Genomic DNA, 26,985 nt, shown 5'->3' with positions numbered 1-26,985 from the left:
AAAGAGGGCAAGCAGGCTCTGTGTCTAGAGACAACAGTGCTGGTCGTGGACGCGGTGCATTGTCATCAGCACGTGGCCATGGGACATGCTTGTCCTTCTTTTCGGCAGCTGGACGTGTTGAACTGCAACATGCCAATGACTTGGTAGAGTGGATGACCAAGCCCTCTTCATCCTCCTCATCCTCTCTCACCCAGTCTCAGGGTACTAGCAAAGCAGCTGCCAACGCATCGTCTTCCCTCGTCTCAATGTCATCATCAGTGATTCTTTCCCTAGACCCACCATATCCTCCTGAGGAGTCTCCAGAACTCTTTGAGCACAGTGTTGGGTACATGCTCCAGGAGGATGCCCAGTGTTTTTTAGGCTCTGATGATGACACTCAGCTAGAGGAAGGCAGTAGCGTGAATGCAGAGAGAGGGGATGCTCAAGAAGAACAGCAATCTGGCAGTCATGTTCCACAAGCTGCAGCATATTGCCAGGTTTGCTACAGCAATGAAGAGGGAGGGGATGATGAGGGCACTGACTCCACGTGGGTGCCTGGAAGGAGAGAGGAGGAGGAGGAGGAGGCACATGTCCAACGAGGCAGGATGCCCTCTGGGGGTCAGCTTAGGGGCAGCACACCGACTGAATCACACCGCAGAGCTCCACCTGTGCAGGGCGCTGCCTCTGCGCGTTATTCTAAAAGTTCTTTGGTGTGGGCCTTTTTTGAGACGAGTGCATCGGATCACACCACTGCTATTTGCAACATATGTCTCAAGCGTATCTCGCGTGGCCAAGACATCAGCCGCTTGGGCACCACATGCTTGACCAGACATATGTTGACCTGCCATGCAGCTCGTTGGCAAGCGTACCTCAAAGACCCACACCAAAGAACAAAGCGGACCTCTCCTTGCTCCTCATCAGCTGGCATTTCCAACCCCACTAGACCTTCAGTCCTCTCTGAAACCTGAGAGGAATGAAGGTGTAGAATTAGGTGTGTCACAGCCAAGTGCTTCCGGGCACTCTGCTAGCAGTACACCCACGTCCGATTATAGCAGGCAAATGTCCCTGCCCCAGCTGCTGGACCGGCGAAAGAAGTTCACTCCCAGCCATCCACATGCCCAGCGGTTGAATGCTAGCTTGGCTAAATTGCTACCACTTCAACTGCTGCCTTTTCAGTTGGTAGACTCGGGCCCCTTCCCGGATTTTGCACAATGTGCGGTTCCTCAGTGGCAGGTCCCCAAACGCCACTTTTTCTCACGGAAGGCGATTCCGGCTCTCTACCGGCATGTGGAAGGCTATGTTCCAGGGGCTACGCAAGTACGCAGGCAAAACGATGCCATGCCGTGCTTGCGCCGGTTTGTTTGGGGGACAGGAGCCACACTGGGGCGGATGTTTTGTCAGCTCTGCAGGGGCAGGCCGAGAGGTGGTTGACGCCACGCCAGATTAAGCCAGGAATGGTGGTTTGCGACAATGGCACCAACCTCCTCTCCGCCCTCCGACAGGGACAACTGACCCATGTGCCCTGTGTAGCTCACGTCCTTAACCTGGTGGTGCAGCGGTTCTTGGGCAGGTACCCCGGCTTACAGGATGTCCTGAAGCAGGCCAGGAAAGTCTGTGTGCATTTCCGCCGATCATTTAATGCCTGTGCTCGGCTGGCTGAGCTCCAAAAGGAGTTGAACCTGCCCAAGAACCGCCTTATATGTGACATGCCCACCAGGTGGAACTCAACGTTGGCCATGCTGCAGTGGCTGCACACGCAGCAGAGGGCCATCAATGAGTACCTGTGCGACTACGGCACCAGGACAGGGTCAGGGGAGCTCGGTTTTTTCTCACCACGCCAGTGGGGCATGATTATGGATGCATGCACTGTCCTGTCACCGTTTGAGGAGGCCACAAGGATGGTGAGCAGTGACAGTGCATGCATCAGTGACACTGTACCTCTTGTCCACCTCTTGGAGCATACGCTGCGTGGAATAATGGACAGGGCACTTGAGGCAGAACAGAGGCAGGAAGAGGAGGACTCCCTTGCCTCTCAAGGCCCCCTTTATCCAGACAGTGTTCCTGCTGTGCCACCCATCACACAGGAAGAGGATGAGGAGGAGGAAGAGGAGGAGGAGGATGATTGTGCTAGCATGGAAGTGGAGGCTGGCACTCAGCAGCAGCAGTCTTGTAGGGATGATTTACAGTCCCAAGAAACCCGCGGACTTGTACGTGGCTGGGAGGAGGTAGCTGCGGATCATGTTGCCCTTAGTGACCCAGAGGACTCCGGACCGAATGCTTCAGCTAACCTACGCTGCATGGCCTCCCTGATCCTGCAAAGCCTGCGGAAGGATCCTCGTATTCTTTGGATCAAGGAGAGGGACCATTACTGGCTGGCCACTCTCCTTGATCCACGGTACAAGGGTAAGGTTGCCGACCTTATCTTGCCATCGCAGAGGGAGCAGAGGATGAGACATCTCCGGGAGGCCTTGCAGAAAGGTCTGTGCAACGCGTTCCCAGAGACTGGGAGGTTACAAACTCCTGGTCCTGAACAACGTGTTGCTGAGGCATCGGTCAGAAGGAGTGGTGGAGAAGGTGGCCATCTGACTGATGCTTTCAGACAATTTTTTAGTCCGCAGCCCCAAGGTATGATCGGTTCCAGCAACCATCACGAGCGTCTGATTTACATGGTGCAGAAATACCTAGGGGCAAGGTCAGACTTGGACACCTTTCCCACCGAAAATCCTCTGGCTTACTGGGTCTTGAGGATGGATCACTGGCCAGAGCTTGCACAGTATGCAATTGAGCTACTGGCCTGTCCTGCATCCAGCGTTCTTTCGGAACGCACCTTCATTGCTGCTGGTGGCTTTGTTACTGATCACAGGGTGCGCCTGTCCACCGAATCAGTTGATCGACTGACCTTCATCAAGATGAATCAGTCTTGGATCACCCACAGCTACCAAGCACCTGAAGCTGATGTAACCGAATAATTTTTTTTAAAATATCACATCCCTTCAAGACTGCCTATGCTGATGCTGAGTGACTGTCCTGTTATGTTGATTGTCTATCCTCTTCCTCCTCCGCTGATATGTTGGAAGAACATTTCTGGTTCTGGGTGATGCCATCAGCCCAATTTTTCTGCCCCTGTTTAACAGGGGCGTTTAATTACAATTTTTGAGGCAATGCTTTGCAGCAGGGCTAATTCCTGCAATAAAACTAGAGTATATGGGAGAGGTTGCAGTGTGGTGGCACCAGCACCAGTGCCTAAGGCCCAATTTTTCTGCCCCTGTTTAACAGGGGCCTTTAATTACAATTTTTGATGCAATGCTTTGCAGCAGGGCTAATTCCTGCAATAAAACAAGAGTATATGGGAGAGGTTGCAGTGTCGTGGCACCAGCACCAGTGCCTAAGGCTCAATTTTTCTGCCCCTGTTTAACAGGGACATGTAATTACAATTCTTGATATAATATTTCACAGGAGGGCCCGTTCCTGTGCCCACCCAGAGTAACTGTGAGGACTTATAGTGTTGTGGCACCAGCACCACAACCACCAAAGGTCAATTTTTCTACCACTGTTCAACAATGGCATGTAATTACAATTCTTGATATAATCGTTCACAGCAGGGCGCTCCAGCGCCCACCAAGAGTCACTTTGAGGGCTTACAATGTTGTGGCAAAACCAACACCTTGTTCCGCCATTTCTGCAGAGCATATAGGGTAGGCCCCTACTTTCAAACATCCAACTTACAAACATCTCCTACTTGCAAATGGAAGGAGACAACAGCAAGTGAGATGAAAAAAGATGTACGACAAAACAAATTATACAGGGGTGATAACCCTTCCCTATGTTTTCCAAAAAGCTTAAAAATAGTTTTTTTGACTGGAGCTACCATTTAAAAATGTACCAGTTGAACATTACAAACAGATTCAACTTAACACAACAAACCTACACAGTCCCTGTCTTGTTTGCACCGCCTGTATACTGCTGTTCTGAGTATATAGGGCCTGGGGGCCACACGCATTTCCTTTTTTTAATATGGGTACGGGGTTCCCCTTAATATGCGTACAAGACCCAAAGGGGCTGGTAATGGGCAGGGAGGGCTACCCATGCCATTTTTCTCAATGATTTTCAACCATATTGCAGGAACCAGATATAACATTAAAACCGCAAGCAGTTTTAAATGATGTTATTTCCGTTTAATGTCATTTTGTGCAGGGACTGTTCTAAACACGGGAAACACGTGGCACTTCACAGGCATACTACAGACACCCCCCAGGCACCATATTTAAAGGAATATTTCACTTTTTTTTCACTTTAATCATCATTAAAATCCGTGTTCCCGCCAAAACGGCAATTTTTAAAAACATTTTAGGCATTGACCCATGTCCCCGGGGGAAGGAGCCAGGTCCCCAAACCCTTTTTAGGACAGTATCTTGCATATTAACCGTTAAAATTAGCACTTTTAATTTCGAACGTTCGAGTCCTATAGACTTCAATGGGGTTCTAAAGTTCGTACGAATTTGGGGTCCGTTCGAAAGTTCTGGTGCGAACCGAACCGGGGGGTGTTCGGCTCATCCCTAGTACTGTATAAACAAATTTTTTTAACATTACTAAACTTTGGTCTCCTTGGTTTTCATCCCATGACTGACACCTAATGCGGTTTTCCTGATTTTTAGTCCGTCGGACTTGAGTCCGTCGGATAGATTTGAAACATGTTTTATTTCTAGGTTCGTCTGACTTTTGGGAAAAAAAAGTCTGCTGGAGCCCCCACACGATCCAATCGTCTGACGGATTCCGGTCAGCTGGACCAAGTCTGTCGGAAAGTCCGATGGTGTATATGCGGCATTAGAGGTATATCTAATCCAGGGGTGTCCAAACTTTTTTCAAAGAGGTCCAGATTTGATGAAGTGAACATGTGTGAGGGCCGACCATTTTGCCTGACATTTTTTGAACCATTAAAATTAAATGCAAATTAAGTTATACACTGCCCAACAAGAATTCTCTTGCCTTTGTGGCTGTGTGTGGTGAAGAGTCTAAAGATGAGCTTGGGCGTGTTATTTGGCTATAGTTATACAATATGTATCGCATATATCATGCACCTTCATTTTAAGAAGAAAGTTTCAGAATTTTTTTTTATTTGAAGTAAAGAACTGTGAAGCAGAATAAGGATCAGTGCCCATCAATGTAGCCTAATCAGTGCCCATCCGCAGCCTCAGCATTGCCATGAATGCAGCCTCACCATTGCCATGAATGCAGCCACACCATTGCTATGAATTCAGCCTCACAAGTGCCAAGAATGCAGCCTCACCATCACCATGAATGCAGTCTCTGAATGTAGCTGCACCATTACCATGAATGCAGCCTCTGAATGTAGCCACACCATTACCAGGAATGCAGCCTCACCATTGCCATCAGTGCAGCCTGATCAATGCCCATTTGCAGCCTCAGAAGGGACAGGGAGTGGGGAGAACGAGTGCCAACAGATTACATACAGAAGAATCTCCTGTTTACTCAGTGGCCTCTTTAATACAAAGTCTCGCCTCCTATGATAGACAGAACAGTCTTCCAATGGTAGCCCAGGAGATGGGACTTCCTATTACAGAGGCCGCCAAGTAAACAGATGATCCTCCTGTATGTAATCTGAGGGCACTCGTCCCGCCCCCTCTCTGGTATGATAAATACAGTTTATATCTTTTATGGTCCCCAACAAATCCCTGAGCGCCGCATTACCAGTGGGGCCGCATGAAACGGGACCACGGGCCGCAATTGGCCCACGGGCCAGGCTTTGAACGTGCCTGATCTAATCTAATGCTCTCTTTCATCACATCACCGCAGCTATTTATTCTCAACCTAGGTAAGAGTAGCCTAATGAATAGGTTAATATGGTGCCCTGAGCTAATTGTATCTTTCATATCCCAGTTATTTAACAAATTTATTACTTTATGTGCCTTCAAAACTGCTCCTTTTTTCTGCTTTCAGCATTTAATTTCATCATGGACCAGATTAACACTATGTCAGTTTTCTTTGGAAAAACAAAAACATTATTGTGTGTTTTCCAATATATCCTAACACAGGATAAAAGCTGGTCATAGATAGATCGAAATTCAGCCGGTTCAGCAGCAACCAGACAAATTTGAATTCATATATGGCCAATTCTGTTGGTGAAGTTGGTCTAATGATGGACTTCTCACGAATGGGCTTGTCAAAAATTTGTGTTTGATCAATGCTGCAGCGCTGAACAGTGTATTCTGGCATTGGTGGAGTCCCGCTGTCAGAATACAATAACAAAGTGAGGAGGATTCCTCCATCAACATTAATTGTTAGGATTGGGACTCCATTCCCTTTTTTTCGATCAGTCCACTGGCAAGTTGAAAAAACTGGCCCATATATGGATAGCCTTAGGCCACGTACACACGCGGGGACTGTTCGCCCAACTTTGTCCGCTGAACAGTGTTTTGGCGGACAGTCCGCTCGTGTGTGGGCTTTCAGCGGACAGTTTCAGCGAACAGTCCGCTGAACAAGGTTTTTCGGAATTTCCGTAAAACTGTCCGCTGAAACTTTGTTTCAGCGAACAGTCCCCTCGTGTGTAGGCTTGTTCGTCAAACTAAGTTCCGCGCATGCTCAGAAAGGATTTACACGCTGAAAGTTATAATGCAGTGTATAGGACGTCGTATTTTTCGTCCCGTCGTACGTGCCGTTCACGTCATCGCGCACGGTTTCAGCAAACTGTTCGTTCGTCGTGTGTGGCCATGTCCGTCCATGCTAATTTTGAGCGGACTGTTTGCTGAAACTGTTTGACGGACAAAGTTGGGCGAACAGTCCCCGCGTGTGTACGCGGCCTAAGGGACCTAAAAAAAACACCTAGGACCAAATAAAAACTGCCCTGAGAAAATAGGGATCCAGAGCTTGTGTTCTTAAAGCGGTTGTAAACCTCAGACATGAAATATGAACAAAGCATATCCCTCAATAGAGTGTGTACTTGTCTCAATTAACCACTTCAGCCCCGGAAGAATTTACCCCCTTCCTGAACAAGCCGATACTGCGTCGCTTTAACTGACAATTACGTGGTCGTGCAATGTTGTGCCCAAACAAAATTGATGTCCTTTTTTGCCAAAAATAGAGCTTTCTTTTGGTGGTATTTGATCACCTCTGCGGCTTTGATTTTTTGCGCTATAAACAAAAAAAGAGCGACAATTTAGAAAAAAAGCAATATTTTTCACATTATATAATTATTCCCCAAAAAATATAAAAAAAATAATTTCTTCCTCAGTTTAGGCCAATATGTATTCTTCTACATATTTCTGGTAAAAAAAAATCCTCAATAAACTTATAATGATTGGTTTGCACAAAAGATATCGCGTCTACAAAATAGCAGATAGATTTATGGCATTTTTGTTATTAATTATTTTTATTAGTAATGGTGGTGATCTGCGATTTTTTTATCATTGCGGTAGACAGATCGGACACTTTTAACACTATTTTGGGACCATTGGCATTTATACAGGTATCAGTGCTACAAAAATGCACTGATTACTGCGTAAATGGCAATGGCAGGGAAGGGGTTAAACACTAGGGTGATCAAGCCGTTAAGTGTGTTCCCTCAGTGTGTTCTAACTGTAGGGAGGATGGGCTCACTAGAACATGACATAGATCACTGCGCCTGATCACTGGGAGCAGTAGATCTCTGTCATGTTGCTAGGCAGAACGGGGAAACTCCTTGCTTACATAGGCATCTCCCCGTTCTGCTTCTCAGTGCCACGATCTCAGGTCGGACATTGAGTTTGCGGGACTCGTGCCACTTTGCCGATGTATATATGGGTGTGAGCCGGTCAGCAAGTGGTTAAAAGTACTAAGTGTCATTTACATCTGCTACTTCATTCCTCTGCTATCAGCATGGATCACTTCTGACAAGTTTTCCTGATGCCAAGAGAAAAAAGGTGACAGGGCAGAGACCAGATTGACAGCCTTAGCTTTGTTCCTGTGTGATGTGTGAAGGGGGTGTGTCTCTTCCTTCCAATCAGCTCTCAGAGCTCTCCTTGCTGAACTCTGCAGAGTGTAACTTCAACGCTCCAGCACCTTTTGCCTGAACTTTCAGACAAGTTTTTAGATTCAAAACTTTGAACTGATGTAGTAAATAGAAGACTGCAGGTAGACAGATACAACTTATGTAGGAGGAATTGTTTCATCTCTGTGTATTACACATGATCAAACAATCGGGTGGAAAAGTCCGGCAAACTCAAGTCCGCCGGACAATCCCCCCGTGTGTAGCCTCCGGCATACTTTTTTGACCCGAAAGTACGGCGGACTTAGAAAGTAGTTTTGCACTCCAATCTTCCCGCCGGACTTGCATTTCGGCGGACAATCCGGCCGTGCGTGTGCCAGTCCGCAGTACTTTTGAAATGAACTGACTTTTCCCGCCCGGAGAAAAGTCCGCTCATTCGAGCGGGTCTCCAGGTAGGCGGGGCCCGCGAAGGAGACGTCGCTGGCCCCGCCACCTGGTATGGACTTAAAGGGGAACCCCACTGCTGAAAAAAATCGGCGTGGGGGTCCCCCCCAGGTCCACATCAGACCCTTGACCGAGCACGCTACCCGGCCGGCCAGGAAAGGGGGGCGAGCGAGCGGCCCCCCCTCCTGAGCCGTACCAGGCCGCGTGCCCTCAACATGGGGGGTGCCTTGGGGAAGGGGGGGGCGCGCCATTTCGTGGCCAGCAGAAAAAAAAGTACAAAAAAAACACAACACAGGGTAAAATAGTTTATTGCACAGCTCCGTCTTCAGGGGGTCTTCTCCCCGGACTCCTCCGCTATCTTCTTGTAGCTCTTTTGCTAGCGGAGGAGCCCAGCTTTCTTCCTTGCCGCCGCCCTCTTCTTCCGACTTCGGGGGTCTTGTCCCCCTCTTTGGTTCTTCTGCCGGGCCACCGTACCTTCTTATAGCTCTTTTACAGGCGGTGACCTGGTCTTCTGTCGCCGCCGCCGCCGCCACCTTCCGTTCTTCTTCTTCTTCTTCTCCTGGAGATGTTGACTCGACGCTCTCTCCGGCCGCAATGCCAGGGACGCGCTGCGGGGCGACTTATATAGGGACACGGGGCGGGGTCATCGGTTGATGTCACATGGGTTGATGTCACATGGCGACAGTCCCAGCATCCTCCGGGACTGTGACATCGTAAGGGGGTGGGGTCACCATGTGACATCAACCCATGTGACATCAACCGATGACCCCGCCCCTTGTCCCTATATAAGTCGCCGCACAGCGCTTCCCTGGCATTGCGGCCAGAGAGAGCGTCGAGTCAACATCTCCAGGAGAAGAAGGAGAAGAAGAAGAACGGAAGGCGGCGGCGACAGAAGACCGTGCCACCGCCTGTAAAAGAGCTATAAGAAGGTGCGGTGGCCCGGCAGAAGAACCGAAGAGGGGGACAAGACCCCTGAAGTCGGAAGAAGAGGCCGCGGCGAGAAGACCCCCGAAGACGGAAGATGGAAGACTTCAATTTACGCATCGCTTTACATATACATTGTACATTCACATCGGTCCCTACCCTCAAGGAGCTTACAATCTAAGATCCCTAATTCATATACTAGGGCCAACTTAGACAGAAGCCAATTAACCTACCAGCATGTTTACATGGCGTATTAATGACACTGACTCTAGCATTAATGTGAGGGTATCGGACATATTGATTTGGTACTTGGTACTAGGGGTAAGGCATCCTTAGTACCCATGCCATTTCTATTAAGAACACCTTAACAACGGTCTGGAGTTCTAGTAAGCAATCTTAATATCAATTTCAGAATGCAGTCTAGACTGTATACCTTCAGATGCTAGCAGGTCAGGTTATCATAATAAAACTGACTTTCAAAAGAAAAGAAAATTTAAGAGCATCAAAATATTACAAGGAGATATCAAAAGACAATGACAAAACGCCCCAGCATTTATTTTATTATAATTCTAACCTAAAGGAAACCTTTTTTTTCAGTGAAATACATAATAGGATATGACATAATCAATCATAGAGATGTTTACATTTAAAGTGGCTTGAACAGTGCCATATAAGGGTAGAATTAAATTATTTTCTTTTTTCTTATTTTCTTTTTTTTTTATTATAGAAGTCTATATACTATTACATAGTACATTGTCATCAACCAGATCGCCAGCCAATCCCAACCCCCAGCACCGCCCCCCCCCCAAAGTTTGCAGATCATTGCTTTTCCAGCAAATAACTGCATTAAGATAAAACCATGCAATTGGCTTTCATTTATCAGTGACATTGAGGTTGATTTATTAAAGGCAAATAGACTGTTTATTCTACATAGGATGTTGCACTATGCAACACAATTTATTCCAGAGCTTAATGAATGTGGTAAAATTTCACGTTGCAAGAAAGACCCAACCACATGTAAGAAAAATAAAAAATAGTAATTGTGCTTGCACATATTGGATGAGAGAAGCATAAACTCTGGGAACTACCATGGTGTTCTACAGCGCAGTGGCAGTTCATTGAGAACTACAAGCCGACAGCCGCAAAGGATGACAGGCATATACTGTAGTTCACTCACACACAGAGCTATGTGAATTAATCTCACAGGCGGGTGGGCAGAGCTCTGCACCACCATACTGATACTGTTAAAAAGTGACAGCTAGTACAGGGAACTTCTCCCCATACTGCTGTCACGGGGGGGGGGGGGGGGTTTAATATCAGACCAGTAGAAGGAGCTGATGCTCCGAGCGCGTAGCCAATCCTGTGCAGTGCTCCCGGCTGTCTCCCAACTTCCAGGGATGTCATTTCTTCCTGGTGGCCACAGGATGGACTACAGACCTCCCTTTATCTCCTCAGCCCATGGATACAGTGCAAGGACGTTAGATCTGAGTGACACCCCACTACAGATGAGAATTTTTTAAACCTATATCTTCTGAGTGTTTTGCATCTGGACAATGAAATTGTTTATACTAATACTACACTCAGGTCTTTCCCTCCTTTGTTTCATTCCACAGAGCTGGCTTTCTCTGAGAATAGCTACCGCCCTTAATTTATTACATGGATCATGGACTCAAGTTCAAGTTTTAGTAGTACTGCTTATGGACTACAATATTGCCCATTCTGAATGTGCCTTATTACTATTATTTTACACGTATACATTGTCTTTGCACCAGCAGCTACTGTATTTACCTTCAGATGGGAAGCCCATCGCCCACAGCTAAGGAACTCTAGTTGAGAATGGCTGCTTTAAACCATCTTTTATAAGAAATAACCAATGAGAGATGATTACTAATTGGTTGCTACAGGTTACTGTACTATTCTCTTTGCCTTAGTGAATAAAAAGCTTCACATGTGCTGACAAGTGTCACTTATTTTTAAACATGCTGTCTATAAAAACAACCTTGCAGAAAAAGGACGCTTAACATAAAAATAAATAAGCTAAAACAAATGTCATCTTACGGGACATTATCATTTTACAAAGACAATTCATCTCAAGGAAACTGAACAGTTGCCAGGTATTGATTTATGCCTCAGGCTAGAACACGGTTTACCAGTGATGGATTGGGTCTGAGATATGGCTTTGTATACGGTTTTCTTGACATGTGCAATAAAATGAAATCCAAGAAAGCTGACCTGACTGTATTGTGTATTAATGAGACACAGCTTTAGGGAGTTATGTTCTATTAGGATTTTTTTTTACCTTACATGGACCATTTAGGGTATAGCCAACCAAATTGTCCCATTCTCAGATGGTATTCCTCAGCTCACTGTGCTAAATATTTCTGCCAACTACTGTTGAATATGCTCCAGTAAACTGTGGGTGGGGGGGGTAGCATTAGCATTATTAGTTATGAGTGTTTATCAGGCTGGCCAATCACTGAAGAGTGCTGTCCAGCAGATTGTGTTAAGTTAATAAATATAAATATTTGTAACCTACCTTTCTAGAGATTTCTTTTCAAGATTGGTGGTTCTGTCAGGGGATTGAGAAGAACTTCTTGAAGGAAATCACATGCTGTTATTCACCTCCATTTAAAAGAAGTGGCACATGACTTACTGAAGTAGTATACACAGGAACCTTCTCTACTAATCTATCTTAGTGAAGTCTACGGTCCTGCATACATAGCAACCTTTACTACTAAGGTGCTGAGTCATTGGTTGGTTGCAATCCTTAAAAAGGTAGCTCTTCTTTCGTGTAAAAAAATAGCAAGAATAAAATACAGTAAAACTTTGGCTTGAGCGAAACTTGGTCTGCAAGTGTTTTGCAAGACAAGCAAAATTTATTTATTTTTTATAAATTTTGACTTGATAAACAAGCAATGTCTTGATATGCTGGCCAGTTTTCAGCATTCTTCAGCCAGGACCAGCACACCCTGGATAGACTAAACCCTTGTACACACGGTTGGACATTCCGACGGAAAATGTCCGATCGGACTGTGTTGTCGGATAATCCGACCATGTGTGGGCTCCATCGGACTGTTTCCGTCAGAATATCCGACGGAAAACGTTTTAGAGCTGGGCTATAAAATTTCCGATCGTGTTTCCGACTTTGTCCGATCGTTTGTAGAGAATTCCGATGGGACAAAGTGCCACGCATGCTCAGATCAAATTACGAGACCAAAGCTATTGGCTACTAGCCTGAACGTAGTCCCGTCATAACGAAATAACATCATCACGTTACGAACGATCGGATTTTCCGACAACTTTGTCTGATCAGTGTGTATGCAACACAAGTTTCGGACATAATCCGTCAGACAAAATCCGACGGATTTTGTTGTCGGAATGTCCGACCATGTGTACAAGGGCTTACAGTAACTGTGGTTATAAACAGTTGTACTCAACTTTTTTAAAGCTAATCATTTGTATATGGAAATGAAAGATTTCTTTATTTTTAAGCCTATTTGGTATGTGTATTTATTAGACCCTGAAAGGTACATGTAAAGTCCCACTGCATTTTTGTTGCCATTCAGTAATTGTTTTATATGGGATGGTACCTTTGTAGGGACATAGTTGCCTCTCCTAATATTGATATACAAGTAGCATCATGTCACAACTGAGTATACAAGAGAAGGGAATGTCCATCCACAAATGGAAGCCTCCACAAGGGGATTAGAAGCAAAATAAAATAGAAGAGCGACACCTCTAAGTGTAGCAATATGGTTACATTTAATAAAAGATACATCATTTAGCAACTCACATGGTTGATGATTAAAACAGGCACATCTAATTTTGCAGGCATCCGAGGTACAGCTGTCCACATAGACCATCCTCTGCACCACCATCAACATCATCCCTTCCACGCTGCGCTCCACAAGTGATTCAATCCTCGCTTTGAGATTGCTCTACTGCAGGGTAGTCTTCCTGGTCATGATTGCAGACTGACAGTGGCGAGAGCCATCGGTGCTAAGGATGGTGTATGTGGACAGCTTTACCTGGATGCCTGTATACTTAGATGTGCCTCTTTTAATCATCAACCATGTGAGTTGCTAAATGTTGTACCTTCATTAAATGTACCCATATTGCTACACTTAGAGGCGCTGCTGTTCTCTTTTTGCTCTGTAGCTCCTGCTGAATTTTGCTTCTAATCCCCTTGTGGAGGCTGGCATTTGTGGATGGACATTTCTTGGTTGCACAACATATCAAATTGCTATAATCTTTTAACTGATGCTCCAAGCGCATAGCCAATCCTGTGCAGTGTTCCTGGCTGTCTCCCGACTTCCAGGGATGTAATTTCTGTGCGTTTCACGCTGGTTTCGTTGGACCTCCTGGTGGCCAAAAGATAGACAACAGACCTCCCTTTACCTCCTGCTGCCCTTTATTACATGGACTCATGGACTCTAAGTTAAATTTTTAGTAGTACTGCTTATGGACTACAATATTGCCCATTCTGAATGTGCCTTATTACTATTATTTTACACGTATACATTGTCTTTAAAGCGGTCCTCCACCCTGAAGTGGAAGTTCCGCTCATCTAATCCCTCCGGTGCCACAATCGGCACCTTTCAGGGGGGAGGGGGGTGCAGTTACCTGGATAATCCAGGTATCTGCACCCACTTCCGGGAGACCGCCGCAGATGCCCCGCCCCCGTTGTGTTCTGGGAAACACACAGTTCCCAGGACACAGCGGGGGACCAGCAGAGACACGCAGATGCGCAGTAGGGAACCGGGCAGTGAAGCCGCAATGCTTCACTTTCCGATTCCCTGACAGAGGATGGCGGCGGGGGCAGCAGAGAGACGAGCGATCGCTCGTCATCTGCCGCCGACATCGCTGGACCCTGGGACAGGTAAGTGCCAATTTATTAAAAGTCAGCAGCTGCAATATTTGTAGCTGCTGGCTTTTAATATTTTTTTTAACCACTTCAGGACCGCCGTATTGCCATTGTACGTCAGCACAATGGCACAGGCAGGCAGAATCACGTACATCTACGTGATTGCCTTCCAGCGGGTGGGGGGTCCCATCGGACCCCCTCCCGCTGGTTACGGCGGTCCGATTCGGTCCAGGAGCGCTCCGTGATGAGGGGATGGCCGTTCGTTTTCGGCCACCCCCTTTGGATCGCTCCTGGCCAATGAGAAGCTTCCTCCCCTGTGTATTGTTTACACAGGAAGGAGGAAGTGATGTCATTCTCCTCGGGGCGGTCTTTTTGACCGGACTACGAGGAGAAGAGTAAAAGTAAGTGTGCACCAACACTACACTGACATGTAGGTACACACAGGCACACAAACCCCCCCGATCCCCCCCCCGATCGCCCCCCCGCCCCCCCTCCCCCCCCAGTCACAGTGTCACTGATTGCATTGATCATTTCTTTACTGATCAATGCATTCAGTGTCAGTTGTGACAGTAAAAACTGTCAGGACAGTTAGTGTTAGGTCCAGGGTAGCCCCCTATCACCCCCCAATAAAGATTTAACCCCCTGATTGCCCCTAGAGTTAACCCTTTCACCCCCTTTTGCCAGTGTCACTAAGCGATCATTTTTCTGATCGCTGCATGTGTCGCTAGTGTCGCTAGGTAGCTAGTTATTTTTTTAGGTTCACCGCCAGGTTTTTATATCGCTAGGTACCCCGATATACTACCCAATAATGTTTTTAACCCCCTGATTGCCGCTAGTTAACCCTTTCACCCCCTTTTGCCACTGTCACTAAGCGATCGTTTTTCTGATCGCTGCATTAGTGTCGCTACAGTCGCTAGGTAGCTAGTTATTTTTTTAGGTTCACCGCCAGGTTTTTATAGCGCTAGGTACCCCGATATACTACCCAATAATGTTTTTAACCCCCTGATTGCCGCTAGTTAACCCTTTCACCCCCTTTTGCCAGTGTCACTAAGCGATCATTTTTCTGATCGCTGCATGTGTCGCTAGGTAGCTAGTTATTTTTTTAGGTTCACCGCCAGGTTTTTATATCGCTAGGTACCCCGATATACTACCCAATAATGTTTTTAACCCCCTGATTGCCGCTAGTTAACCCTTTCACCCCCTTTTGCCAGTGTCACTAAGCGATCGTTTTTCTGATCGCTGCATTAGTGTCGCTACAGTCGCTAGGTAGCTAGTTATTTTTTTAGGTTCACCGCCAGGTTTTTATAGCGCTAGGTACCCCGATATACTACCCAATAATGGTTTTAACCCCCTGATTTCCGCTAGTTAACCCTTTCACCCCCTTTTGCCAGTGTCACTAAGCGATAATTTTTCTGAACGCTGCATCAGTGTCGCTAGTGTCGCTAGGTAGCTAGTTAACTAGGCTCCCAAAAAGTCCCCCACATGTGGTATCCCCATACTCGGGAGAAGCAGCAGAATTTATTTTGGGGTGTAATTTGACTTCTGCCCATAGCATGTGTGAGCAATATATCATTTAGTGACAACTTTGTGCAAAAAAAAAAAAGTTTGTAATATTCCCGCAACTTTTGGCAAAATATAAAATATTCCATGGACTCAACATGCCTCTCAGTAAATAGCTTGGGGTGTCTACTTTCCAAAATGGGGTCATTTGGGGGGGTTTTGTGCTATTTTGGCATTTTATGGCCTTCGAAACTGTGATAGGTAGTGAGGAGTTAAATCAAAAATTTGCACCCTTAGAAATCCTGAAGGTGGTGATTGGTTTTCGGGGTGCCGTGCGCGACTAGACTCCCAAAAAGTCCCACACATGTGGTATCCCCGTACTCGGGAGAAGCAGCAGAATGTATTTTGGGGTGTCATTTCACATATAACCATGGCATGTGTGAGCAATATATCATTTAGTGACAACTTTTTGTAAAAAAAAATTTTTATTTCTTTTTTTGTCATTATTCAATCCCTTAGGACAAAAAAAATAAATATTCAATGGGCTCAACATACCCATCAGCAATTTCCTTGGGGTGTCTACTTTCCAAAATGGGGTCATTTGGGGGGGATTTGTACTGCCCTGCCATTTTAGCACCTCAAGAAATGAGATCGGCAGTCATAAATTAAAAGCTGTGTAAATTCCAGAAAATGTACTCTAGTTTGTAGACGCTATAACTTTTGCGCAAACCAAAAAATATACGCTTATTGACATTTTTTTTACTAAAGACATGTGGCTGAATAAATTTTGCCCTCAATGTATGACTAAAATTTAGTTTATTCGATTTTACTTATAACAAAAAGAAGAAAATATCTTTTTTTTTCAAAATTTTCGCTCTTTTTTCATTTATATCGCAAAAAAAAAAAATCGCAGAGGCAATCAAATACCATCAAAAGAAAGCTCTATTTGTGGGAAGAAAAGGACGCAAATTTCGTTTGGGTGCAATATTGCATGACCGCGCAATTACCAGTTAAAGCAGCGCAGTGCGAAATTGCAAAAAGACCTCTGGTCCTTAAGGTGTTTATTGGTCTGGAACTGAAGTGGTTAAAGGTGCAGAACCACTTTAAATTATTTTAAAATTACACGTATACATTGTCTTTTAATAATGAAGGTACAATGTTGTGCCTTCATTAAATGTAACCATATTGCTACACATAAGCCTCATACACACGATAGGATTTTCCGACAGGAAATGTGTGATGACAGGCTGTTGGTGGAAAATCCGACCGTGTGTATGCTCCATCGGACAATTGTTGTCGGATTTTCCAAAGACAAATATTGGATGGCAGGTTTTAAAATTTTCCGCAGACAAATGTCTGTTGTTGGATTTTCTGAGTGTGTGTACACAAGTCTGTCGGACAAAAGTCCAAAGTACAAACATGCATACTCGGAAGCAAGGATGAGCCAGAAGCGGTTGGTCTTGTAAACTAGCGTTCGTCATGGAGAATTAACATTTGTGACGTGGCAAATTATGAAATCTCAAAATGCAGCGCACAATTCTGTTCTTCTTTAGATATAATGGGATAATAATGAAGCTGCTTTGCTGGTGATACTGATGGAGTTATTGCAAACAAGGCTTTTTTTTTTCTAGTGATATCAAGAATATTATTATTATTATTATTATTTTATTTTGTCAAGTTACCACAACACCATTATCCCGTAGTTATTAAGATCAAAGATACAACTATGTTTGTGTCCCTTGTCAAACTGTCATTTGAAGTAAAACACATAGCTAAGTATTATTCTCCACAATTTTTGTATTGTGCATTAAAAAAAAGAAAACAAATAAAATTAGATATACTATCTGCCAATATAACTTAACCAAAAAGTGCATTGTATGCATCCAAAAATATAGAAAATATAACAAATCAAATCATTATTCAACGAAAAAAATAATGTCAAAGCAATAACTGCAAGGCCAATAATAAATAACATGTTATCGCCTCCGATCCCGCAACATGTCTGGTTGACGAACGGCTGTTCAGAAAGGAACTGAAAAGCACGAAATGAAAAACACAAAATGAAAAGCTCAAAATAATAAGCGCAAATCAATACGGATGGCCGAACTGTTCGCCCAGCGGTCGTTTCGCAGGGAATTTTGCGTGTTTGCGATTCACCCGATCGGCGGACTATTGCCGCTGTTCGCCCGGCGGACATATGTGTTTACAGTGTGAAAGAACTTTGACCCATGATGACACATCCATCATGGGGTACAGGACAGCCAATTGAGACATTTCAGCACATGGACAATTGGACATTCCCCCTTCCTTATAAATAGACCTGATCTGGCGGCCATTTTACATTCTTTCTTGTGTCATTATAGGGAGAGGTTGCTGTGTGGAGAAGGGAGAGACTGCAGTGATACAAATCGCTAGCTATTAGGTCCACAAAAGTCCTTTTAAGGACTGGTATGGTATAGGTGTAGTACAGCATATAGGGTTCAGTGCACTGCTGTGCTGGTGATTGCAGCAGCCTGTCTTTTGTCAGTGCAGGGAGGGACAGGACGCTGTGTGCAGCAGGGACAGTCAGTTTAATCACTAGCTATTACTATTAGGTCCACAAAGGTCCTTTTAAGGACTGGTATAGGTGTACAGTATATAGGGTTCAGTGCACTGCTGTGCCGGTGATTGCAGCAGCCTGTCTTTTGTCAGTGCAGGGAGGGACAGGACGCTGTGTGCAGCAGGGACAGTCAGTTTAATTACTAGCTATTACTATTAGGTCCACAAAGGCCATTTTAAGGACTGGCATAGGTGTACCGTATATAGGGTTGTACACGCATAATATACTTTCTTCCAAATATAGAAAGAATATTATACTTTCCTGCTGCCCTATTCTGCAGCAGTCCTTTATCAGTGTAGGGACTGAGGTACAGTCTGCAAATCACTAGCTACTAGGTTCACAAAGGTCCTTGTAAAGAATGGTATAGGTGTACAATATATAGGGCGCTGGTGCAGGGCTGTGCTGCAGATTACTGCCCTATTTCGCAGAAGTCCTTTATCAGTGTAGGGACTGAGGTACAGTCTGCAAATCACTAGCTGCTATGTCCACAAAGGTCCTTGTAAGGACTGGTAAAGGTGTACAATATATAGGGCGCTGGTGCACTGCTGCAGATTATTGCCCTATTCTGCAGCAGTCCTTTATCAGTGTAGGCACTGAGGTACAGTCTGCAAATCACTAGCTGCTAGGTCCACAAAGGTCCTTGTAAGGACTGGTATAGGTGTACAATATATAGGGTGCTGGTGCAATGCTGCAGATTACTGCCCTACTCTGCAGCAGTCCTTTATCAGTCTTTTTATCCCAAAGAATGACAAAGCAGTGGTAGTTGGAACAATCATTAATTCACGACTGGAATACGCAAACTCGCTTTACATAGGATTACCACAATATCAACTTGCGCAATTACAACTGATCCAAAACACGGCGGCAAGGCTGATAACAGGAAAAAAGCCTGGGAATCCATCTCTCCTTCGCTGAGGAGCTTACATTGGCTAACTGTAAAAAACCGGATCACGTTCAAGACCCTCTGCCTCACCCACAAATGCGTGCATAGAGAAGCTCCGCAATACCTAATGGAGAAAATAAATCATTACACACCAAACCGCAGTCTTCGATCAGCCAACAAAAACCTCCTCCTCGTGCCCAAAGCCCGGTATAAATCCAAGGGGGATCGGAGATTCGCTGTCCAAGGTCCTCGGCTATGGAATGCTCTACCAATCAACATCCGCCTGGAAGAAAACCACCTGGCTTTTAGGAAAAAACTCAAGACCTTCCTCTTTTAGCAGATCATCAAAGCTCGCCACAGTGCCTAGAGGCGATTCAGTTCGCATTGTGCGCTATACAAGTATTTCATTCATTCATTCGGAGTAGGGACTGAGGTACAGTCTGCAAATCACTAGCTACTAGGTCCACAAAGGTCCTTGTAAGGACTGGTATAGGTGTACAATATATAGGGTGCTGGTGCACTGCTGTAGATTACTGCCCTATTCTGCAGCAGTCCTTTATCAATGTAGGGACTGAGGTACAGTCTGCAAATCACTAGCTGCTAGGTCCACAAAGGTCCTTGTAAGGACTGGTATAGGTGTACAATATATAGGGTGCTGATGCACTGCTGCAGATTACTGTCCTATTCTGCAGCAGTCCTTTATCAGTGTAGGGACTGAGGTACAGTCTGCAAATCACTAGCTACTAGGTCCACGAAGGTCCTTGTAAGGACTGGTATAGGTGTACAATATATAGGGTGCTGGTGCACTGCTGTAGATTACTGCCTTATTCTGCAGCAGTCCTTTATCAGTGTAGGGAATGAGGTACAGTCTGCAAATCACTAGCTACTAGGTCCACAAAGGTCCTTGTAAGGACTGGTATAGGTGTACAATATATATGGCGCTGGTGCACTGCTGCAGATTACTGCCCAATTCTGCAGCAGTCCTTTATCAGTGTAGGGACTGAGGTACAGTCTGCAAATCACTTGCTGCTAGGTCCACAAAGGTCCTTTAAGGACTGGTATAGGTGTACAATATATAAGGTGCTGGTGCACTGCTGCAGATTACTGCCCTATTCTGCAGCAGTCCTTTATCCGTGTAGGGACTGAGGTACAGTCTGCAAATCACTAGCTACTAGGTCCACAAAGGTCCTTGTAAGTACCGGTATAGGTGTACAATATATAGGGTGCTGGTGCACTGCTGTAGATTACTGCCCTATTCTGCAGCAGTCCTTTATCAGTGTAGGGACCAAGGTACAGTCTGCAAATCACTAGCTACTAGGTCCACAAAGGTCCTTGTAAGGACTGGTATAGGTGTACAATATATAGGGTGCTGGTGCACTGCTGCAGATTACTGCCCTATTCTGCAGCAGTCTTTTATCAGTGTAGGGACTGAGGTACAGTCTGCAAATCACAAGCTACTAGGTCCACAAAGGTCCTTGTAAGGACTGGTATAGGTGTACTATTTGGTGTGCAGTATATAGGTGTGTAATACAGACAGGTATAAAATACTTGCACATATAGAAAGCATAGTATAGTGCATTTCCACTGTGCAGCATTGTGACTGCTGAGCGGTTCTGCAGCGATACTACAAACAGTGACAAACGCAATAAAAAAAAGTATTATAACTGGTGTGATAGACCAGTGGCCCCCAAAAACAACAGATTGAAGCGGGGTGTTATATACCTTCTTCCACATACATACTGCACTTCTCTAGAGACTTTTGTCACAGGGTCATTTAAAAAATGACAGGCAGAGGAAGAGGCAGGCCCTTCCACAGGGGTGGTAGGGGTAGGGCAGGAGCAACAGACTTGAGCCAAAAAAAGTATCACGGACAGTACTCAATTCTCTCTGTGTAAACAACATGAAAGCACTGATCCATCCTGCCTTGTGTCAGTGGTTCAGGCTGGTGGTGGTGTAATGGTGTGGGGGATATTTTCTTGGTACACTTTGGGCCCCTTAGTACCAATTGAGCATCATTTAAATGCCATGGCCTAACTGAGTATTGTTGCTGACCATGTCCATCATTTTATTACTACTTCCAGCAGGATAATGCACCATGTCACAAAGCTCAAATCATCTCACCACTGGTTTCTTGAATGGGACAATGCGTTCACTGTACTTCAATGGCCTCCACAGTCACCAGATCTCATCCAATAGAGCACCTCTGGTATGTGGTGGAATGGGAAATTCGCATCATGGATGTGCGGCCGACAAATCTGCAGCAACTGCGTAATGCTATCATGACCAAAATCTCTGAGGAATGTTTCCAACACCTTGTTGAATCTATGCCATGAATAATTTAGGCAGTTATGAAGGCAAAAAGGGTCCAACCCGGTACTAGCAAGGCTTAACTAATAAAGTAGCTTATAAGTATATATACAGATGTCAACATTTTTTGCTTAGTGTGTATTGCTGCTGTTTTCTGCATGAGACAAAAAGTTGCAATAAGTAGCATATTACACACAAACACACATTGAAGTGTAGGCTCTTTATTGCATGGCACCACCTCTCAGACTACAGCACATGACTGCCTTGGATCATGCATTTTCATTCATTTGAATTTCTTTCACTTTCTCAAGGAAATAACTGACAGAAAGCAAAACCACATGCAGAAGCCAAAGCAGCCGGATAAGATTTTGCATCAGGCACCCATCTGACATATAAAATCATATCACAAGAACATACACATCCCTAACCTCAGCACACACCATCAATTACGGCAAACTCCAACCTGGCTGATAGACTATTCTCTTGAGATATACTGTACCAGCAAAAGGTGTTTGCAAAAAGTAAAAGGATTTTTCCCTTCAGCTCATCTGAGATTTTGCAGCATCAATAAAAACCTAGAAGAAGTACTGGGAATAGCACAGGATTATTTGAAGTTTGTCTTGGGATTGTTATAGTCAATGCCTGAATTGGAAGATCACCATGTCTCCAGCAATCTCATTGCTCGTATGTTTGATGTATGTTCTCCCATGAGTTTACACAGGAGGTTTACCAATCCAAAATTTGTAGGGTTGGTATGCCTGTCAAATCACCTTAATAAGTTAGACTGTCTCTAATAATGACTGTATATTTGATATTTTTGAACAGATAATTTATATTTTAAACAATGATTCTTTTTCAGTAACGTTTTAATTATTATAAGCAAATGAAACACTTAAAGCAAAGTTCCAGTCCCCCAATTAGATTTTTTTTTTAAGACTCCACTCTAACTTGATCCACTCTATATGCAAGCTTTAGATTAGTTTTATTCATGGAGTGCTTTTTATTTATGTTTGAATTTAATAAAAGTGCCTGGATCTTGGAAGCAGGCAGGGTCCATCTGCACCTCTTCTATCTATTTCTGGGACCTCTTCTATCTATTTCCGGGAATCGGTGCAGCTGGCTACCCAGCATGCAACCCCCGATCTCGTACCTGAGCAGTAATGCCACCGCGTGGCGCTCCTTCCTCCTGAGTTCTAACATGTTGCCATAGCGGTGCCAGCAGACGTTCCCATCAATCATCACATGATCTCGTCACTAGGCGATTTGCAAGGACACTTGGGATACATGACGCCGCTATCCCAGGAGCCCTAGTGACGTAATCGCCTAGGCGGAAGTGCAGGAGAAATAAGGTAATTAAAGGTATTTCCTTTAAATAAAAATTATAATTTCCATTGCGAAAAGGATGCTCACAGGGGGTACCATAGGGAGGAAGTGTAGAGAATGGGTGGAACTCCACTTTAACAACTCCAACAGCATAAAATGTTGAAAGGGATCACCCTCATTCTGACATGCTTAAAGCCTAGTACACATGATCAGAATATCATCCAAAAAATAATGCTTTTGAAGCGATTGTAAGATAATCTGAATGTTAGTACACAGCTTTCATCTGAAGTTATCCGAAAGGACAAACAAGAAAATGTTTCCCGTACAATACCAGATCCTATGTTTTTTTTTGTTTAATCAGTTACGTTTTTGTCCAAAAATACCATAAAAATACGCTACATCACTTCCAAATTTTTATTCTGTCACACGACAATTTTTTGTACTTATTGGTACAAAGTTAGGGGCACCAGTAAGCATATTAGGTGTCACGCGCGTGCAAGTGGAGTACAAAGTATCGGTGGGGAAACATCAGGCAATATTCATTGGGTGGGGACATTTACTTATAGGTTGTTAATTTTCCTAAAGCCTCCCTGCCTCTACTTTGTACTTTAGTGAAGCTACACATGAATGAATGTATGACTGATGAAAAGATGTATGGTGAAAGTCCTAGACTACCAATAAACACAAGACAATGCTTTCCAAATGCGTGAACATATATATTTTTTGACAAAAGATCAGTCTAAAAACAGTAATGATTTTCTTTGCAAAAAAAGTCTTTAACCAGTTCCCGACCAGCGCACGCCGATGTACGTCGGCAGAATGGCACGGGCAGGCATATTGGCGTACAGGTACATTCAATCTTTAATGCCGCCCTTCTCACGTGCTGGTCGGGACCCCGTGAGTCCAGTCGCGGGTCCCGCAGACTCGATCTCCGCATGCATACCCGCGATCGTCTCACGGGGCGGCTGAATGGAGAGATGCCATTGTAAACAGCATCTCCCCGTTCTGCCTAGCAACAAGTGACGCTGATCTCTGCTCCATGTGATTGGAGCAGAGATCAGTGTTCACTAAATGAAAGCCCAGCCCCCAAAAGTTAGTAACACACCCCTAAGAACACTTAACCCCTACACTGCCACCCACTGGTTAACCCATTCACTGCCAGTGTCATTTACACAGGAATCACTGCATTTGTACAGCAGTGATTGCTGTATAAATGACAATGGTCCCAAAAATGTGTCAAAAATGTCCGATGTGTCCGCCATAATGTCGCAGTCACAATAAAAAACGCTGATCGCCGCCATTACTAGTAAAAAAAAAATTATTAATAAAAATGCCATAAAACTATCCCCTATTTTGTAAACGCTATTTGCGCAAACCAATCAATAATCGCTTATTGTGATTTTTTTTTCCAAAAATATGTAGAAGAATATGAATCAGCCTAAACTGAGGGTATTTTTTTTTATTATATATATCTTTGGGGGATATTTATTATTACAAAAAGTAAAAAATAATGCGTTTTTTTCAAAATTGTCGCTCTATTTTTGTTTATAGCGCAAAAAATAAAAACCGCAGGGGTGATCAAATACCACCAAAAGAAAGCTCTATTTGTGGGAAAAAAAGGACGTCAATTTTGTTTGGAAGCCACGTCGCACGACTGTGCAATTGTCAGTTAAAGCGACGCAGTGCCAAATCGCAAAAAGTGGTCTGGTCCTTGGCCAGCAAAATGGTCCGGGGCTGAAGTGGTTAAAAAAAACACAAGCAGAGGTGCTAGATAATGGCGATTGCTACCAGATATAGTAAATGTGTTTTGTTTTTTAATTTTTAACTATCTTTGGATGGATAAGCAGACATGTAAATAGAATTGCTGTTCAAAGAAAAATGACCAAAAACTATCAGTTCTACAGATTGATTTTTAAGGAGATCTTTAGTATGAGCACTCTTTTTGAAACTGGCCGCACGTTACCATCTACATGTGGGCATGTGGGCTTCCCCCAAGATGCATTAACAGCAATGTCTACAGCAGTCTGAGGCTATTCATAGACATCATGATCATTGTCTGACCCAGACAAAACAAACTCAATTAGTGTCTAGTTACCTAAAGTCTATAACTACATTTAATTAGGTCATTTTGTGTTTTCAGTTAGAATCTGTTAGCAGGCTAGTGTCTCAAAACGATCAAAAAATCTGAAGGCTATTACCGATTGTTATTACCCAACAACAATACATGTGACTGACACAGGGTAGAAGGAACTGAGATCACAAAACTGAGCTAACAAAAATTAAAAAAGTGGGTGTATACCATTTAGTGTATGAATTCATAATTTCAAACTCATGGCATCCCTGCATTAGAGACTCTTGATGCTTGTGCAAAATTATTTTTACAGTAGTCTGAGAAATCAACTTTAAAAACAAAACAGGAAATAGTTTGCCGAATCATTAAGAACAGACAAACAACAACCAATAACGAACATGCAGTAACTATGTGGATTTATTACTTAATTTAAATATAATTTTACAAATGTACTTTAACAATTAGGTTAAACCGCAGCCTCAGGTCAAACAACAGAAAATTTAAAACAGTAAGATATACAATTTGTGGATATGTTCTGAATAGTTAAATCAGTAAAGTTTAACCATATGTTTCTAATGTGAGGACCCACTTTATGGAGCATAAATTGGGTTGTATTGGTGAGCATAGTGATTTCAAACTTTACAAAACAAATGGATCAAATCTAAAGAAAATCTAACCAGTATTTGCCCATTTAATGATCAATCACCTACTGTAAGTGTAATGGAAAAAAGTACTTTAAGCTATTAGTTAAATACACTCCCCACATTTAAAATATTCTAAGGTTTATAGGAGATCAAGAAACAAGCAACTGATTAAAATAAATAAATATATAAATACATAAAATACATAAACAAATAAATACATAAAAAAATACACAGAAAATCTAAAAGCTTGAATCAAAAAAATATATATATCTAACCGGTATCTGCCCATTTAATAATGAATCACGTAAGTGTAGTAGAAAAAAGTACTATAAGCGATCAGCTAAATACATTTTCCACATTTAATTTATCCTAAATAAAGTTCAAAGGAGATCAAGAAACATGCAACTGAATAAAATAAATATGTAGTAATATTATAAGTAATTATTAAAATAGTAAAATAATAAACAGGTGAACAAATGAATATCTGCAATAGAATAAAATCCAAAATCGTAATAATACAACATCATATAATTTATATTATTACATTAAAACTAAATCACAATAATACAACATCATATAATTTATATTATTAAATTAAAACTAAAAAGTAATTGTAATATCAATATCAAAACTACTCCAATCATTTATGTAGCCATGAAATCACCAGTTAAAAAAATAAAGAAAAAACAGAACTTAGAACTTGTCATGTCTTACCTTATAAAGCTGGAGGGCATCCTTGCTGTTTTCTTCTTCATTTTCATGTTTCGGATTTTTGGCCACACGAAAACTACCTGCATATCTTCGTGCTCGAAGTGGAGACAGGAACTGCCTCCACATTGGAAATCCACGGCCTGGTTAACACTAGGCCCGTCTTTGTTAACGGAAAAAAAAATGATGATGGAATATATGGTACGACAGTGCAGTCAGAATGTTGAAGATGAGATCAAACATGGACAATCGGCATTGTGGGTAATCTTCTACTAATGCATTGTTGGCAAAAAAGATACTCACATTTTGCCAGCTCTTTTGTTTCTGTGTTTACAGACATGATGAAGGAATAAGGGATTATCTTCCTGTCTATGTACCGGTGCCTTACTTACTCTGGGAGCATTAGTAAAGTGTTCCGGCTTACAGATTAAAGCTATTACATTGAATGCCTTGGTCTAGTGAGGCTGGCAACAAAGGAAAGTTCAGGTCCAGTAAGAATGAACATAAAAGGCAACATTGACAATGTATACAACAAACTGGCACACTTTACAGTCACATCTTCAAAAATTCAACTGATACTAAACAGAAAAGGTATACTGAGATTTTAAGCAACGTTTTTTAGCTATGGTGTGATTCTGCTTAGACAGATGGTCCATTCTACAATATAATCCTTTCTGCTTCAATGAAAATAACATTTTAGCTGAATTAGTACAGGGTTAGCCTGCAAACTTCTAATTAACATGAGACAAGAACGGCTC

At 43.5% G+C, this 26,985-nt stretch overlaps 1 protein-coding gene across 1 annotated transcript in view; it reads right to left on the bottom strand.

The window, feature by feature from the left end:
• The window catches only part of RGS20 (regulator of G protein signaling 20), a 280,652-nt gene extending 253,895 nt beyond the window's left edge, over positions 1 to 26,757 (bottom strand). The window contains exon 1 of the mRNA XM_077492695.1: positions 26,234 to 26,757. Coding sequence (XP_077348821.1) covers positions 26,234 to 26,356 — 123 coding nt within the window. The 5' untranslated portion in view covers positions 26,357 to 26,757. The remainder of the gene's footprint in view (positions 1 to 26,233) is intronic.
• Between the last annotated feature and the right edge of the window lie 228 nt (positions 26,758 to 26,985).

Source organism: Lithobates pipiens, unplaced genomic scaffold (genome assembly GCF_037356315.1).
Source record: "Lithobates pipiens isolate NorthernLeopardFrog02 unplaced genomic scaffold, aLitPip1_a1.2 Scaffold_19, whole genome shotgun sequence".
Taxonomy (NCBI): Eukaryota; Metazoa; Chordata; class Amphibia; order Anura; family Ranidae; genus Lithobates; species Lithobates pipiens.
The sequence above is the reverse complement of the archived record's forward strand: the minus strand, read 5'-3'. Positions and strand labels throughout refer to the sequence as shown.